Source organism: Lineus longissimus, chromosome 5, assembly GCF_910592395.1.
Source record: "Lineus longissimus chromosome 5, tnLinLong1.2, whole genome shotgun sequence".
Classification (NCBI taxonomy): Eukaryota; Metazoa; Nemertea; class Pilidiophora; order Heteronemertea; family Lineidae; genus Lineus; species Lineus longissimus.
In genome coordinates, this window is record NC_088312.1 from 12,607,011 (window position 1) to 12,626,049 (window position 19,039).

The following is a 19,039-nucleotide window of genomic DNA, read 5'->3' on the forward strand; positions in this document are numbered from 1 at the left end:
CACTCGTAAAGGTTACAGTTGGATTATTATTTGCCGGGAGCGTCTCATCAGTGGGGAAAAGTCTAACTATGGTGTTACAAAAGTACAACTGGAATAGGGATCAGCTGCCTGATGAATGTATAATGCTAAGGGACATCAATAGGGAAATTTGGGGATTGGGGCATAATAGGGTTGCCATCCAAGTTAGGGAATTGCTTGAAATGCGGAAGGCAGGGAATCATATTCTCACAAAAGAGGAAATAGACATGATAATTAACTTTTTGTGTACAGGTTGATTTGATGGAGTATTGTTTTTGGTGTTAGTTTTATTGTGATAGTTCAAAATACTAATGTAACTTATTCAGGATCATCTCCAAGAATGAGAGGTTTTCGGGTTCGACTCTCAGTCTTACCTTTTACTTTGTTTGCCTTATATCTGTACAACGGAAAGTAGTACGAATAAACATATATATATATATTGAAGTAGACTCCGCTGTGCGATGTGTGGAATTTAACCTAATTTATAGCCTAGTTTCGATGGTCAGACTATCCCGCGCCATTTTTACGGATAACCAGACGTTCACCAGGTGCATGCCCTGTGTTAGCGGTCAATCATGTGTATGGTGACTTGTGCGTAACGGGAAAATAATCTTGATACATGCAGTATCCTGAACCTCGTGGTATTATATTCACAGTATATCTTGATAAGTTGCAAAAACCTTTGTGGTCAAGATGAACATGCAGTTGCATGTAACCTTTGTATTGTCTTCGTCACTACTATCATTGAATGAAGAAGTGGACAGCAGCATTAGAAGTGGGATTGTCATGGTCCAGGGAAGTAGAACATCTTATGGCAGAAAATAATAATAAGCCAACACGCTGTGCATTGCATTGGATTTTTTGCCAAGGTGAGTTTTAGTCTGTGTTTTACCCCTTTTATCTCTCCTCGACCATCATCAGCCTCACTAGCTGCGACCCTCGAAGCCAACGGGCTTGTAAATATAAATTTCAACACCGATACATACAAATACTTAACGTACATAGTTTCAGCAAATTTGAAGGCATAACAACAACTGCATTACGGTATTGTGTAGAACAAACAACAACTGCATTACGGTATTGTGTAGAACTGCATTTCTCTTTTCCTTGACCGCAGTAATTATGAATGGTGTACAAGCACTGCCTATAGTGGATATGCCAATTGCTGCCTGTGCATCACAGGTAGAGATTCTCATAGTACATGCAATGCATCACCATTCCATACATAAGAGACCATCCTGGATGAGTCACGGCGAACCAACATTCATTCCTCTTTAAAAAAATCACAACAAGATAAATGTTATTAAAATGAATGTAATCTGCTTACAAAGACCTGACATTACTATCTGAACTATACATTATATTGATTTATACATTTCATATTAGGGTATAATGTCTAGAAAGAGAAGGAACCCAGATTGGGACCAAAATGTGGAATGATTAACTCATAAATGTCATCAAAAATTTAGCTGGGCTCTTATGGCAGAAAAAACGAAAATAAGGAAGTCTGGGTACATGTATATTTCATTGGCAAGAATGACAAGGAAAAAAACCAAAATTCGAAACTTATGTAGGTAGCCTTTTTTTGTTTTGAGATGATTTAAAAAAAACAACTGTGTATGTGTAATTCAGGACTGAAGCATTGCATGCAGACTCAAAAACAATTCTGTATATGTTATGTCTTGTCTACTGTTAGTTATGTCAATGGTTCATTTTATTTCATAGATAGTTCTGTGAGCAGACACATCTAAATTGCACTCCTAGCAGCTATTTGATGAGAAGACAATTATTTGAACATAACGGATAATATGAATATATGGAAGTGGAGTGTGAAGAAGTGAAGTGAAGATGGTCCAAAAAGTAGAGTTAGGTCATGACATACTATTCAAGGGGGACTATAGGCAGGAGCAGAGGGGCTTATTTGGTCATCTTCAGGCGACCAATATACACAGTAAGGGCCCTGGGTCATGTCAGATTCAGCACTAAATATATTCCTCGTACAAGCATGAATCATTTCGACGTACTGTGAGATGCGAGAGACCCCTATTGGCGACTCCGTGAAACTTTATCTTGCCTGCTTAGCTGCTGCCCATATTGTCCCTTTAATTGTGATCACATGTACTGTAAAATGTCACACCAATTCTTTTCAACCACTTACAATACACACTTACGAGGCAGTTCTGTCAATATGAAGGTCACTAATACTTTCCTGTGCTAAACATTCTGCATACATGATGTATTAATTGAACGCTCCATTTATTTCCACACGCAAATCATGTCCCTTCAAATCTGGAAAACCCTCGAACTAAACACAAAACGAAAAAGCTATGTACACTGTCGTGACAGACGGAATGAAGCGGAATATGATCCGAAGAATGCTGCAAATTTAAAAGTAACTACCTTTTAACACGTTCGCTGCCTAGCCACGAATATACTCGAAAGCTGTTTCCTGCTCCATTGCCAAGGCACGAGTATATTCGGAGCAGTCTATGCATTATTGAATGTACATGTACAGTAGAACCTCTCTATTAAGGACGCCCTCGGGAGTGACAGGCACTGTCCTTACTAGAGAGGTGTCCTGATTAGAGAGGTCAAATTGAATGGAAACACTCAATTTGGGACCAAAACTAGTGTCCTTAATAGAGAGGGTGTCCTTAATAGAGAGGTGTCCACTAAGGGAGGTTCTACTGTATTTCAAATGACTGGCAAGGGTGAATATGCTTCCGTTCTGTAAAGCATTATGGGATATACGTTTGAGTGTGCTTATTATGCACTAGGTGTGCTCTAGGCCGACGGCCTACACTCGTGGTGTGGCAATGGAGCAAAATGCAAAACCTGGCAAACGGCGGTGCGCTCAAAAAAATGGGGCGGCAGTGAACGTGTTAAAGGGCCAACTTGGGAATATGATTGGCATACAAAACTGGCTTCCAGCAGGACCGCAACATCTCCAAACAAGATCATTGAAACTTCGTTAAACTGAAATATACAATGCGCCAGAACGGAATGTAGCATTAGGCCTGCCTGAAATTCGCAAGCCATGTCAAAAACTGCCTCGCAACACTGGCGAAAGTCATTACTGTGATACTACCAGTGGCGGCCCATTGTGTCAAGCAGGGGTACTAACCTCCTGGCTAGGTAAAACCCATGCCCAAGTTGTCCCTTTAACATTATTGACTACATACACATGCACATGCTGTGTCGACGCATTTAAGCCGGTTGAGGTGCATCTGTTAAACATTGGCCCATTAAAGTCATATTTTACAGGCATCTCTTACCTGCCTTAAACAAGTGGACACAGTATTTTCCCAGTTCTCAATCCTGTGGAGTTTTGGAACTTCAACTCCCTAACAAATCAAGAACAATCTGGTAAACACACACCAATGCACAAGTGGAACCTGGGCACAATTAATATCCACAAATCAACAAGAAGGTACATTTGGAAGTAACGTAACCTTGAACTAAACAAACTACATTATAATTCGCTCTGACCAGCTGACCCTTTCTGTTTATTCATTGCTATTGAAAGATTGGCAAAGCTAAAAGTTGGTGGTAGACTGGATATCGCTCCAACTGCCAACTGCCTCATGGATGAAATTTTCATGCCTTAACGTTGCGTTTGATAAGCGCAAAAATAATGAAAATAAAATGCTTGCTTTCAGTTTACATTAAGCATATCATGACATGCATGAACAGGGAAAAAAAATTCTCACCAAAATATTTCAAAAGTCAGGACATCAAAATCTAAATCAAGACGTCATAACAATTTTGAATAAAACTGTCGAAAATTGTGGGTGGGATTTTCAAATTAGGTCATGAAACACTCTTCACAGGCACCAAATGGGATGTATGTGAAAACTTCATACTTATCAGTGTTGTCTCAACAAGCAAAAAAATAAAGGTTCTGTATCATTCTCAGATTTTATATACATGTATTACATATTTAACTGATCAGTACGTTTGGCCTATCAGATGAAGCAATAATATGGAATGCAAGGTCAAGAAAGATTTAATCCATAAATCTCTTCCATTTAACATAGAGACTTAAAATGCCACTAAAGGATGCCAATTCATGAAGTGGCACATTGTTAGAAGTTAAAATGCAAATTTAATTGCACTACCTTTTAGAGCACATAGCATCCACCGAGCACTAAATTGGGTGATATGAATAGACTAGCAATTGCTTTGGTCTTAAACTCTATGTAGGCCTACATTTACACTAGGCCTTTCTCTCAAACAGAAGTAAAAGCATTTGCTAAACTTTATTCATATCAGCCATAGTACCAAGACTGGTCTTTAATCATTTGTGTTTGTTATCATACAGTTGCATGAAGGCCTTCCTTTGGAATGATATACGGACAATGGACAATACTGATCCAGGGCGGAGTTAGGATTCATAGAAGGTACCAAACCAAAAAAAATTCCTGGTCAATTAAGAATTCTAAGGGAGGAGGGGTGTGCCCCCATCTGCCTCTGCCATCTGTCGACAGCACAGCACAAGCAGTCATTAATGTTGTTGTTAAGATGTAAGACAGAGGGCAGCACAGGATGACATATACCGTGATGTTGACAAAAGTAGTACACTTTCAAGTTGTAAAAATTCTGGGTCAGATTTGCACACAATGACTGGTATGACACTACTAATTTATGACCAGCAATAAAAACTGAACAATACTGAATTTTAGTGATTCTTACATCAAGAATAGAAGAAGACTTCATTTGTTCTTGTCTACATGCACTAGTAAATTCCCTACATAAAGGGTGAAGTGCGAGATAGTTTAGAAATAAAGGACCTGTCAAAGACTAAGGGGGTATCCCAAAAGTGACTGAGGCTTCAGTCCATTTGAGATGCTCCCAGAAGTTTTGATGAGAAATAAGATGATTTTTAGTGACTGAAAAGGAAACACTTGACAGTGAAAATACACGCACAACATTGGGCCAATCTTATTTTCAGTAAACAAAAGGTATACGGTATACCTACATGTACATGTACAACATGAGACCCAATATGATTTTCGACGACCAAAAGCCAAGGTAAATGGCATGCCCAAAGTACAGCAAGTATCATGTACACGTAAGGGGCACTGCCTAAAATATCAGTAGGCCTATTGATTGATATACAAACCTGAATTCTTCTTTCGTCCTGTCGATTAGATTATTCAATGGAAATCTCAATTCCCGTTGGTGATACTTTGCAAATCTTTCCCTAATCCCAATACATGTAGTTATTTTGGGGCAATCCCAGCATCCCAGAACAGACCATTCTCCCTCAATAGTGACATGAAATAATGTGACAAAAGTCATTCGTTTTTTTATAGAGAACATAAACCAAATGATTATTATACGACAGAATGTACGATATGTTTCATACTATTGCAAGTGATGGAGTGGGCTTGATTGATTGAAAGTGTTGTAGAATATCTAGATAAACACCAATAACAACATAGTGAAATTAAATTTACTTGAAATGGGCCTAGTTAAAAGTAAACCATGCAAATTCTGAGGCTTGTGCTGTGTCCATTGTAACTGCTACCCAAGTTATGTTATTGCAATAAATTTTTAAAGGCCTACACCGTTAGTTAACAATTTTTAATTTGTAATTGAATTTGAATACTTTTCATTGCGTAAATACATACTGGATATAATTTGTTTAACTGATACATGTATACAATTACTATAAATACCAATTTTCAAGAAATTTGTATTCATAATAACTGCACTACGGCATTGTGTATTGGTGGATTTCTATCTAACTGGACCACAAGTAATTACAAACGGTTAATCCCTTTAAGTAGATATCTTAAATAGGAGCTGTTTATTTCGTACATCACAACAATGGGAAGGGCATTTGTAAATTGTAGGACAATTTTGCATACATGTGTACACGTACGAGATAAATGGCCCTTATATGAAATCTCACATTTTTCAGGATAATTTCATGGCAACTTACCGGCAGTAAATGTCAGTCCTAAAGTCTCCTCCTTTCACCGCCGACACAATAGGGCGGGAGATCTGTCAGACGCACAAACATCAACGGGTGGCCAATGAAATTGCTCGAGACAAAGTAATTGAATGATGGCCTGAATTGATAGTGGCAACCTAAGGATCAGGTTACAATTCTTCTATACAACATGCACAGTGCATTTGGGTCAGGTCAGCATCCCTGGAAATGTACCCATTGAACACCTGGTCTTCCATTATGATGGCTTTCAGTGCGCATCTCGTGCGACAACCACGAGTGAGTGTAATGTTAGTGTTGTCGTGACATGGACGCGTGGGAAAGGAAGGGAATGCAGGGAGACTACCGATAAAGTAACAGCCCTTCTGATGGCTGATCAGGGGGGAGTTTATCGGCAGTGAAGGATGGATATACGCACAACAACGGTAGATCGGCATGGACAATTTCTACATGAATACACTTTACGAGGTATAGCGCTTTTATCATGTTTATACACAACATCCTCAGCCCCAAACTAAAGGGTACTTAAGTACCATAATCTTCTAGCATAGTAGTACCAAAAGCAGTGAGAACAACAACGGGTGCCACCTGGACATCATAACAACACACCTGTCCTCAATCCCATCTAATCTAGTATTACCAACAACATTAGCAAAATAAGCGGTAATGGCACCTAGTGTCAGTTAGAAGAACTAAACCTATAATGACTGATGCAGTACATGTCATAATCCCAATATAGAATTACATAATGTTGTCCTGCATACCTCGTCCCAATAGCCATGATGTAGCGGACTGTGTTTTTGGACATAGTACATCTACGACACCAAGCTCCCAGTTTTTTTTTGAATAATCTGGTCATCAAAATAATTGACAGAACTTACTCATCTTCCTACGGCCTGGTTAGAACAGATATCTGTATTTTCATATTGGATTTTAGATGCATGTTATCTAGATCCAAGGGCACATAAACCACCAAAAGACTTTTCAAAAATCTCCAAAACCTAATTCATTGGAGCTTTGTGGGGGACAAGGTGCAATGGGACTTGCGATAGAGAAAACCTCACTCTCAGGTGCCATCGTGTACGGAATAACCTAGACCTCTCGTAGCACCTAGGGACAGGGTAAGCCAGGCTAGTTAACAACAAATCAAATGGAATGTCTCTTTATTCATCATCCGCCTCGCCTTCATATGCTTCTTTTGGTACCGTCTTGGTTTGGTGAAGGTCACGACATTGGGGATTGAATTTAGCTGGGCAAGAGGCCTTATGCTGATACATAAAAACGATATCTTCATCAAAGGGCTGGCTTTCGTCGAATGCTGATGTCTTGTAGGCATTTTTCAAGTAGCGCCACACATAGATGTAATCCAACGGGATAGTGAAGCCTTTGTATGCCTGAAATATGAAGTAAGATGTAACTGGCTGGAGTCCTTGCGACTCGTAATATAACAAAATAATGCAAAACTTATGTTATGTCAAATGAGGCTTGGGTTTTTCAAAATAGAAGTAGGCCTATATATTATCGAAGAAGGCCTAATATATTTGAATCTAAAACCCAACTTGAAGTGTTTTGCACAAACTGAAGGACACTTTTTCAGTACCTTTGACTTTGTTGCACGAAATAAGCATAAACACTGCCAGTATTAATGCTACATTTAAAGTGCCTTTTACCAGAAGCCAAATAGATAAGTTTTATTACCTGGCTGGACACCTGAAGTGCTTGACACTTTGAACTGCATAACAACCCTGTCTCTGAAATAACCATCTGCAAATCTGAGTACCGGTGTTTCTATTTTAAGCATGATGCTGGATATGAGGCACACCCAGAATAAAGACCCTAGTCTTCATTTATTCCTGGGCACACTGAAATAGAAAACGTGGCTTACCTCTGCAGCAATCTTTAGGTGGTGTAACTTGGGAATGAGCGTACAGTCTGCATACGATAAGTGATCACCAAGAAGAAACTTAGTTTGCTTCTCTTCCAGATATTTGTTTAATGTGTTCAACGCTTTCAGTAGGCTCGTCTCTTTGGACGAGTCGCGGAGAAATGCATTGAAATTCTGAAAAGAAAGGAATGCATAGTTAAGGTTTCATTTCACTTCTCCATTCACGTCCGACATCAAACAAACAGGACCCGAAATGAACCAAGCCCACCACTGCAAGGGCAGTTGTGGCCTTGCTCAAAAAATGGCCAGTGTGCCCTCTGAAGCCTTCACATTTTCCAATACCCAAGGCCTAAATCGCTTCTAAAGGGGTGCCTGAATGATTTTTGAATACGAGGCCTGGACCAAATGAATCAAAAGCACCAAGACTCTCTCAAATCTCACTTCTATTGCAACCACCCACACCGTACTTTAGGCTAACAGTAACATCTGTCTTGATACCTAGGCTACATGTAATTGTCGTCCAAATTAAGATTTTTCACAAAAAGATAAATTGCTTGTTCAAACTATTGAACATACACACGAACAGGCACTGGTCAACATGCATGTAGAATATGATGTAAGCTAAAAGCTACAGATATTGTGCATCAAGTACAATCTAAGGTAGCCTATAAACTAAGGTAAAACAATCTAACAGATGCTTTCTTGGAATACGGCCCAAGAGGACTGTTGAGGGAGAACTGTTTTTATAGATGCTGCAAGTGCAATATCTTGACAGTTGTTTCATACAAGTTCACCATCTCCGCAAAACTGAACGTTGAGCGATTGGAACATGTTCATCATTGATGATACAGAAGTAAGCTAGAGTTGGAAAATGTTTGGACATTTCTGCAGAAATTTTACAAACATTTTGCAAATACATGTAGTTTTTTTGAGGCTCAAAGAGCAAGTCAATATACCTACACCGTAGAGGTTCAGGAAAGCCTTCTCAGCTACCCCTTGTTCGGGACACCTCTTGGGTGGCAGGAAACCCTGACATTCCCAAATTTCCAAAAAGACGTCTAAAGAATCGTAGACTAAGCCTGTCAGGTCGTCATCATTTGGTGCCGTTCCTTTCAAGATCAAGATTCCAGGTGGTTTAGACAGTGACGTTTTTATCCAATCCGTTGAGGGCAGCTCCGTGACCAATTCCGCTGTGAATTCGAATTTCTGAAAGTCTTTGCTGAGGCAGTAGAGTGCCATAAACCACTCCTGACATATTGGGCAAGCTCCAGGTATTGTATTGGGTGTATTCTTGACGGTGGATGGCTGCAAATATACAGTAGAAAATCCTGATTTATTTTTTCGTATTTTTACTTTTTTGTTTAAAATCGTATTATTAGACAAATCGATGAACCTGCAATTGGAGAATATTCCATTTATTTTTAAACACTGAAATCAGTCAATAAAACAAAATGCATGAAATTTAACCCTGAAATCAGACAATAACTAATATTTTGCAAATTCTGAAATCAAGAAATCCTGAAATCAGCCAAAAACATTAAACCTGAAATCAGATCCTTCTAAATGTATGTTTTGAAGATCTCACACATGCATAATTGGCTTACACTACAGGAAAAACCTGTCCCACAGCCAAATTTTCTACTTGACATGATAAAATCAGTCAAAACACATAGATATCCAGTGACAAGGTCAAACCTTATATTTGGCAGGTTACTCAGCAAACATTGCCGACATTTATTACATGTTATGTCCTGGACTTGTCCTCTGGCACACCTGACATTCCTGGCAAGGAAAACATCACTGTTTTGTATGCATCATGTAGCCTACATGTATACATACTGCAGATCAACCATCATTACATCTAACTGTAAGGCCAGTGTTTTTTATTTCTTGGTTTACGGGACCGACCGACTTGCTTTTTTGGGATTTTGGAAAAAAAATAAAATCTGAAAATCATCAATTTTTTATTTTATTTTCCGCCCGACCCATCATAATTAGATGAAAATATGAGAAATAAAATAAAATCCACTGTATAGAGCAGTGCGATAACCAATTTTTGTACACTTTCACAACTTATCAGCCATCTTGATGAGGGAAATAGCTCCGACTAAGACATTGCGCCTTGTTCTGAAAAAAAGTGAACTTTGATTCCAGCAGTATTCGGGTAATTTTATTTCTTCCGATCATACATAGCTATTTGGGTTATTTTTATTTTTAATTTTATTTCGACCACCCGACCATACATTTTTAAAAGCTCTTCCCGTAAACCAAGAAATAAATGAAATGGCCAGGGCCATTGTGCTCACCTCATGTGGAGGAAAGATGGATAAAGAGCATGGTATTTTGTCATGTAGTGTTAGGTTTGATGTAGGTCCGAGCAATTATAATTTCCCCAAAATGGCCAATTTACAAAACATTCGACCTCTGTGACCTTGAAAAGCAGGTCAAATCAAAGAAGACCCGGGTGACACATTGAATGGTTGTTAGAATTAGATGTACCTATGATATAAAATTGGTGCCAATCGGGCAAGTCATTACTAGGAATAATGGCATTTTGATGAATTTAGGATTTGGCCCCCTCCCTGGAGGCCAAACGGCAAATCAGATCGCACCAAACTTCGGTACCTGAGATCACCTGACCAAGGGGTACATGTGTACTTAATTTTTGATCAATAGTCATTGCAGTTAAGAAACGTGCCATAGTTACGGCCTGACGGCGAATTTACGCCATTTGACCTTTGTGACCTTGACAAGAAGGTCAAATTAAAAACCTGTGTGACATATACTGTATGGTGGTTAGATGTACCCATGATATCAAATTGGTGGCAATCGGGCAAGAAGTTAAGGAATAATCACATTTTTAAGGTTTTTGGATTTTGCCCCCTGGTGGTCAAGTGGTGAATCATATTGGACCAAACTTCGGTCCCTGAGATCACCTGACTAAGGGGTAAATGTGTACCAAATTTGGTATCAATAGTCATTGCAGTTTAGAAACGTGCCATCGTTACATCCTAACGGCCAATATACACCATTTGACCTCTGTGACCTTGAAAAGGAGGTCAAATCAAAAACCCGGAGGATATATGATGCACCTTTGCTAGAAGTACCTACCATATTTTTTTCAAAATTTCCCGACTACTATTAAGGGAGATATTGCATATTTTCACTTTTAACGTTTGGCCCCCTGGTGGCCAAACCATGAAACGAATCGGACCGAAACTTGGTCTCCAAGGTGTCATTACATAAGGGTACATGTGCACCAGGTTTTAACTCAATAGCTCTAACAGTTACGAAACGTGCCCTGCTAACGGACGACTGACGACGACGGACGACGACGACGACGACGGACGACGACGACGACGACGACGACGACGACGACGGACGACGGACGCCACGGTATGGGATAAGCTCACCTCTGCTAAGAGGTGAGCTAAAAACATGTGGCCTAAGGATGAAAAGGGTCTGGCATCATTGGTTCAATCAAAATGTGAAGATGTTAGCCTACATGTATGAGAATTGCACTAAGTGAAAACTTTACATTTTCCCAGCTCATGGAATACAAAATGTTTTGTAAAACTGAACATTTTGAATTACCAGTATCTATGGAGAGCATGGGTATTTTTCATAAGTGGTCATTATCAAAATTTGACAAACACAATAATTTTGCAGAAGAACATCACTGCTCTTGAATTAAGGAATTGAACCCGAGGCGGAGGACCTTGGTTGAGTTACCAAGACACTCGAGGGTGGAGCTAAAATACAGTCCAAACCCGAGCCGATAGGCAAATTTTAGCTCCACCCGAGAGTGTCTTGGTAACTCAACCAAGGTCCGAAGCCGAGGGTTCAATTTCTATTCTAAAATACCTCAAACTTAAAAAGATAGGCCACGAAAATAACTTGAATATGTGCGAATTTGGCAAATTCCATCCATCGCCTGCCCGGAGCGCCGGTAGCACCGGTAGCGCCGTTGTTTACATTATGTTACGGCAGCGTGCATAGGAAGTCCGCATCGGCTCGCTCAAGTGATGCTAAAATCCGCGCAAATGGGCTATTTGGAGCGTTTTTCTCAGCAAATATGTGTAGTGCTCATTAAAAAACTTAGGGTGGTTGATGCTTCCTTCGCTGATTTGTGTTTGAAGCAGTGTTTTGAGAGCCTCAAACTTCTGAAGTGAGCTGTGTGCATGGTTTCCACATTTTAGTGCAACCCGAGGGAACTTTGGTAGAGCATCTTGGTTGCGTGTCCAAAACACTCCACTCTCAGAACGAGGCTTATGCATTTTCTATTTAAAAGTTGACTTTACGGTACCAAGGTATTTTAGAATGAATATCTATATCAAAACTGAATGTATTCTTCTTGTGCTGACTTGTATCAACTCCTACATGTACATTCTGTCCTCAATGGGTGAGGCAAACACAACAGGTACAGTATACTATAAAGTTAATGTCAACAAGAGTAAAGAAAATAACTCCAGGTCTCAATGCATTACTATCTTGTGCTCAAAGCTGAAAAAACCCTGCCGCAAATGCCTTTGTCTTCGTCTCTGAACTATCACTTTGCAATCTAAGAAGGCCTACACAAGTACTTATATGGGCGGTTATTACCGCAAATAAAGACAAGCCAAAGCAAAGACACTTGTGTAGCATATCAAGGACACGTAGATTGATACTCCTATGTGTGCCACATCAAAGACATCTGGACCATACACCACATCAAAGATAACGATGCGAAGTCAACAGGCGGCGCCACTGTAGATTGCTGGCGGCCGTATGCCTGTTGACGTTGTTGTTATTTGCCACCTCTCTCCTATGGCAAGCCGTTTGCTTCAAAAAGTCGAAATGATTTTTTTTCTTGTCAAGATATTTTTTTTCAAGTCAAGAAAAAAAATTTGAAATTAAATTTTTTTTTCAAGTCGAGATATTTATTTTTCTTCTCATTTAACTTATTGAAGTTGAATCAATTAATAAAAATTTCACTGCGAGAAAAAAATGATTATAAAAATAAACATAGTCGCTTTTATCAACAAAAACCTATAGTTGTTGTAATCGTTTTTACTTTTCCCAAGATGGTGGCGCCGCCTGTTGACTTCGCATCGTTATCTTTGATGTGGTGTATGGTCCAGATGTCTTTTGATGTGGCACACATAGGAGTATCAATCTACGTGTCCTTGATATGCTACACAAGTGTCTTTGCTTTGGTTTGTCTTTATTTGCGGTAATAACCGCCCATATACTTATGCCAATGTATGCCACCAGTCCAATTCATGCACTGTTGACTCATTCTGATCACTATACTTGAGAAGTGCTTTGTTAGTCAAAAGAAGGCCTACTTAGGAAGTTCAACAAAAGAAACTATGTGATTTTTGTCCTAGGATGTGCGGCAATGCAGTAGTAAGGCCTGTAGGCCGATGACCCGATACGATGGTATGCCTCATGGTTTTTGACTGTCTGTCTGGACACGGTACTCGATTGCCACAACAAGAGACATGGTATTTGAGCCAAGCCCCTCACAATGTTGGATTGTATTCTATGAGAAGACGTAAATTGGTTAATTCATAGTCTGTCATTCATGGGGATGGTATGAACAACTTTGATTTCGATAATGCAAATGATCATTATTTTGTGGCTGGTCAATAAAGAAGAATCCAACACACTACTATACCAATCCAATCCAAACTTCATTCATGGAACAGTATGACTCAGTTAAAGTGAAAGTTGTCACCAGCCTTCATGTATCAAATCTATACCTGGTATCACCAAAAATATATTAAATAAGGCTTGTCTCATACATCATTATAAATACATGTGATATTCAGAATGCATTCGCACATTTGGATTAGGAAAGTTAACCTGGCATAAGGCATGTAAGGATGAAAAATGGTCAAGCTCGCAGTGAATTCTGCATGTTTTAGCCTTCAGTACAATTGTCACTACTTTAGTACGCCCTAAGCCAGTACTCTCTCACACCATAACACACTGTGAAATTTGGAATTGGCTGTGACATTGCCCATGTTGACTGAACACATTTTAAAAAGCAGAATATTATGCACGAACAGGGCCTAGGTTATCAACTGACACAATTGAAGGTCCCTATTGTCTGGTATTGTGGTTCATTAGTCATTCAGGTTTGGGACTCAGCCAAAAATTCAAAGATACCTGTTTTAAATCCCGTTTTGGCCTATAGTATGACTTTGACCCGAGCCATCCAAAACATTCATGTATGCACATTGCAGGTATACAGGTATTATGCATTAGCACAGCAATCACTGAATTTCTGGAGATCCATTTCACAAACCAGTATCTTTTCAAATTGAGTTTTCTTATAAATTCCATACTCATCAAGACAAAAGTAAGTCCTTAGTCTTCAAGACGGAAAAGTAAGTCATTGGTCCTTGTCTCATCCACACTCTGCAATTACCATTGCAGTGACATCTGTACTTTATTTTGTTGAGGTGCTTGTGAGGGTATTTTTGCCAGTGAATATATGCTAAACACATGGCTTTGTTCCAAGATGCTCTTTCACAATAAAAAGGTTTGATAAAAAGGGCCCAAACCCTTACACTAATGATTGCATATCCCAAACAGTGTGCAACAGTCACTGTCAGTTTATTCTGACGTCCAATAAGTTGTAGACAGTTTGTGAAAAACACATGGCCATTTTCTTATCATACCTTCTACAGGCAAATGGAGTTAACTATGAATTAAAAGTAACAATATACCAACTTATCAAATGTCTACATGAAGTTAGTCTGTGACATTTGGAATGACTTCGATGGTTTTTTAAAACTGATTTAAAAAATGACTTTTTGTTAAATGGTCAACTCCAGTAGGTATATAGGTATGTGTGCATGTTCTTGTATAGATGGTATAGCTTTACATGAAGGTATTTTCACGAACCATGTATTTGACATTCTGTGGCCCAACATGTCATGCAACTCAGCAGGCCAGTTGGTGCAATGGGTTACATGATCTGTGTTTTTTCACAGAATTTGGTGGCGCCGAGCTGTAGACCTGTAACACTGGTTCCATATACAAGCCATCACAAATTCTATAAAAATTGTCAGAGGCACCAAAAAATGTTTTTTTCATGCAGATTTTAGATAGACGTGAGTGGAGACATCTGTTCTGCCCCCATAAAAAACCTCAGTCAATGATGAGGCATAGCCAGGCAAAAAGAATGCCCTGGCCCTGTCGGTCATAGGTAGGTTGGGGCGTGCCACACTCAACGCCACCCCAACAATAGCAGATTGGCCCTTTTCCAGAGACGCCGGTGTCACCTAGGGTCGGAAAACAAACTATCTTTACAATTATAGGTTTTTACGGTCAATGACAGACAATGGCTCGAGAGGGGCATTGTCTGGCGTCTTTTACCGAGAAGATCTGTTGTGAAGATAGTTTGTTTTGCCGACCCTAGGTGGTACCAGCGTTTCTGGAAAGGGCCTATGCCCAATGCCCAACAGGAACTGCCATGTAATAGGCCTTTTCGAGAAGACGAATCAGCGCCAAAACAAATCAAATGCACACTCAGAACGGGTAGTTGTAAAACAAGAAACACAGAAACGAAACAGAAACACAGAAACACAGAAACGAAACGCAGAAACCAGTCTTGTGGCGAATTCTGCTCTGCAGACTCCATCTTGTTGCCATGGTTGTGGCCGCGAACGCGGGTGTAACTAAAACTGGTATTCAGTCGGAATGGAAGGAGGAATGCTCATTTCCCAATACCCCTTTTAGCCTCATCAACGTGTGCGCAGATTTTGATCGTGCCCCTGACCATGCCGATCCACCATCTGTAGGGCATGAGGACTTTATGATCGATATGAGCCGCCAGTAAGTCGGCATGACCAATGACCAGAACACGACCATAGGCCTGCTAGGAATGTACAATAGAACATGACTCTCTATTCGAAGGACTATTTTCTATTTACACTGACCTCCCCAATACACTACATGTATGTACTACACGGCGTAAATAGAAAATAGTCCTTCGAATAGCGAGTCCTGTTCTTTTGTACATTCCATGGCCTGTGCACGACACTTGGCTGAACTTCCCTACTGCAACCTCATTAACATAAACAGATATTTAAAGGGACTATTTATAGGCAGCAGCTGGGCAGGCAAAGATTGAGTTACTCCAAGTCCAAGTCTAGTGCCCGCCCCCCCCCCCACTTTACTCTATTCTAGTCGCCAAAATTGGTCTCTCACGTCTCACATAACGTCGAAATGATTCACCCATGTACTGGTACCGTACCTTGCATTTAGTGCTGCATCAGACGGGATTTGTAGGATGATCCTGGTACTTCATGTAAATTGAACACTACAAGGCAAGATGTTGCACTGCACCTTCATTTAAAATAACATGCTGTAGGAATCGAATCGAACCTACCAAAGTACTACACCACCACCTCAAAAGACTTCACCCATATCGTGCCGCCACCTCCCCCCCCCCCCCCCAAGTTGCTCCATGTATCCCCTCAACAACTCTATTGCATTCCGGCTGGCCGCAACCCACCAACCTAAGATTTTACTTTTAAACGACAATAACAACGGATTGGGCAAGGAAAGTATCGGCGTGCCGCTTGATTCCAACTTTTATGAAAACCCGTTTGATTTTCGTTTCTGCGTTTCGTTTCTGCGTTTCTGTGTTTCTGTTTCGTTTCTGTGTTTCTTGTTTTACAACTACCCACTCAGAACTGAGAACATGCCAGAAGGCCTTAGCCGACTTCAGACGATGCCTAGAGACACAGCACTCCTTTGTTTAAGGTGAAAAGGCATGACTGGTCAGCGCCAAAACAAACATCTTCGAATTTGTCGGGACCGGTACCGTAGCCAGCGTAGGTGTACACTCCACCTTCATCAGAAATTGTCCAAAAAATGTACATTCAATGATTCATTCAACATTACCATATCTACGAGTTAAAACTAAGGAATTTGAATGGCTCTGAAAAGAAATTCAGTCTTCAATGGGAATACATGTACAACGAGACACTACAAATGCACTACGCAGTGCAACTGTGTTTACGTGTCTACATTGTATACACATAACCGACATGGCGCGAGACGTCACCCGACAACTTCATGCCCGGTTCACAAACATTTCTAACCATTTGAACGCAAATGTCAAACGCTCTAACCAACCCTATCTCACCTTTATAAACAGTTTGACAACTGTATCTGATTTAGACGCCATGATAACTGTTAAATTTCGTGAAATCGACAAGAAACTTGTACAGTCAAACACGTCCGACACTTGAGCGACGAGGCTAACACAAGACCTCGCCCTTAAATGAACTACGCATGCGTTAGCCGGACAGTGTCGTCTACCAAAATAAATGGCGGCATTTTTGAATTCAGTTTTCTGGTGTTGAGTGTACAAATAACTTGAGTTCCCATTGAATGGTTTATCTCCGCTATGAATCCCTCCCTCAGATGACTACAATATCTTGAGTTCCCATGGGATAGTTTATCTCCACTAATATGAGGAAGGCTCAGGCCTTGATAGGGAGCTCTTCGTTAATAGGGCTGGTGAGCGAGAAGACTCGGTGGGGGGGGGGGGGGGGGGGGGTTATATAGTTAGGATGATGCCATCATGGTAGTTTACCGAAGAAGCAGTTGGCTAGCACACAATGTCAATGATTGATGGCGAGTAGTTGGTGGGTGGGAGAGGGGGGATATAGTTAGGATGATGCCATCATGGCAGTTGACCCAATAGACGCTGTCGCAGTATAGAAAATAAGTGGGGAGAATGTGGGAAACTAAACACAACAGGAGAAGGATAGGTATTTTTGCCCGGAGATAAGCATAATGATCCCAAGACCCAAGTGTAATTAAGATTTATATTCTAATTCAAAAAGACCAACGTCGCCTAGACATACAGTCATGCATAGACTGGTGTAGCACAATGCATGAGACACCCTGTATAACGCAAATTTGAAAAAATTTCACCTCTATGCCTTATAACTTCAAGATTAACACCTGATCACTTGGTCAAACTTGGTCAGATGTATTCTACAATACAAGAGACATGCTATTCAGAAATGTGTTGGTTTGTGTGAGAGTAACGTACTGCCAGGTCTACAGCCGCTGGAACAGGGGTATGCATGAAATGACGTCGCGTCATTTTTGGAGGCAGGTAGGCCTGGCCTCCGCACCGGCTTGTGAGACCTGAGGGTAGCGCGTGCGTTTGAGTTAAGTGCGCATGCGCTTTCTACGGAAAATTAAAATGGCCAGTGTTGTGGACGAGTGGTTTCAGGTTTCACGGTAGGATTTTGACATGGAAACGGGGAAATAGACATTGAGACCAATGTACTTTCAAGATTATTGCATTATTAATGGAACCAGACCGTTGACATATTGTCACACCCCATGATATTGACGAAATCGTCGTCGAAACGGGCAGCCCCGGACCGATCATGTTGGTGCGCTTGAAACTACGGAAAAGTTAGCAGACGGAAAATCTTTTGCGGAATTTTGCCAGTTCAAAGCACGATTTCGTCGCGGAAAGAGAAAAATAATCTCTGGCAGCGATGCAGCTTGTTGTTTAATGCATTTCGATTCGCCCCAGGGTATCGTTACACTTTGATTCGGCCCTGTTTTGACGAAATCTTCAACCGAACAGCGGCTTCTCTGCGTAAACATCGTAGCGTCCCGCTGAATTGTTTGGAAAAAGAAAATCTCTCCCCAGGTAAATTGCTGTGCATTAGCGTATACGATTCGCGTGCAAAAATGTCACCTGGTTGCAGAGGTTTTCTGGTTCCGGTCAACCGGGTCAAGTTTTTTTCGTTGACGGTATACACACACACATTCGACCCTTAACCATAGCTCGCTTAAGAGCTCCCTATGAATCCCTCCCACAGATGACTACAATAACTTGAGTTCCCATTGAATGGTTTAACTCCAGTATGAATCCCTCCCTCGGGTGACTACATGAGTTCCCATTGAATGGGTTATCTGCAGTATGAATCCATATCCTCAGATGACCACATTATTTATCTGCTAGGACTCTCCCCCCTCCCGCTCCCTCCCCATTACCACCTTGGTAGATGTTTATCACCGCGGTGGGAAAATGTTTCTCACCACGGTGACAAATATTTTCCACCCGCGATGAGAAATGTTTCCAACTTTGGCGAGAAATATTTTCTACTGCGGTGACATACGACGCGGTTGTAAATCGGGAGAAAAAA

At 40.6% G+C, this 19,039-nt stretch overlaps 1 protein-coding gene across 1 annotated transcript; it reads right to left on the reverse strand.

Annotated features, from left to right (window-relative positions):
- Window positions 1–1,318: 1,318 nt before the first annotated feature.
- LOC135487391 (chloride intracellular channel protein 1-like) lies at window positions 1,319–17,125 on the reverse strand. The gene is made up of 4 exons (XM_064770992.1): window positions 17,005–17,125; window positions 8,820–9,164; window positions 7,860–8,033; window positions 1,319–7,368 (listed from the first exon to the last, which is right to left on the reverse strand). Exons 1-4 carry the CDS (start codon window positions 17,044–17,046, stop codon window positions 7,138–7,140), a joined length of 792 nt encoding a protein of 263 aa, XP_064627062.1. The 5' UTR covers window positions 17,047–17,125; the 3' UTR covers window positions 1,319–7,137.
- Between the last annotated feature and the right edge of the window lie 1,914 nt (window positions 17,126–19,039).

Excerpts from the sequence above, each read along its gene's own strand:
- LOC135487391 (XM_064770992.1), bottom strand. The coding sequence starts at position 17,046 with ATGGCGTCTAAATCAGATACAGTTGTCAAACTGTTTATAAAG. Across the intron at positions 9,165-17,004 it reads TTGTCAAACTGTTTATAAAG|CCATCCACCGTCAAGAATAC; the intron begins GTGAGATAGGGT and ends GTATATTTGCAG. Across the intron at positions 7,369-7,859 it reads ACCTAAAGATTGCTGCAGAG|GCATACAAAGGCTTCACTAT; the intron begins GTAAGCCACGTT and ends TTCATATTTCAG.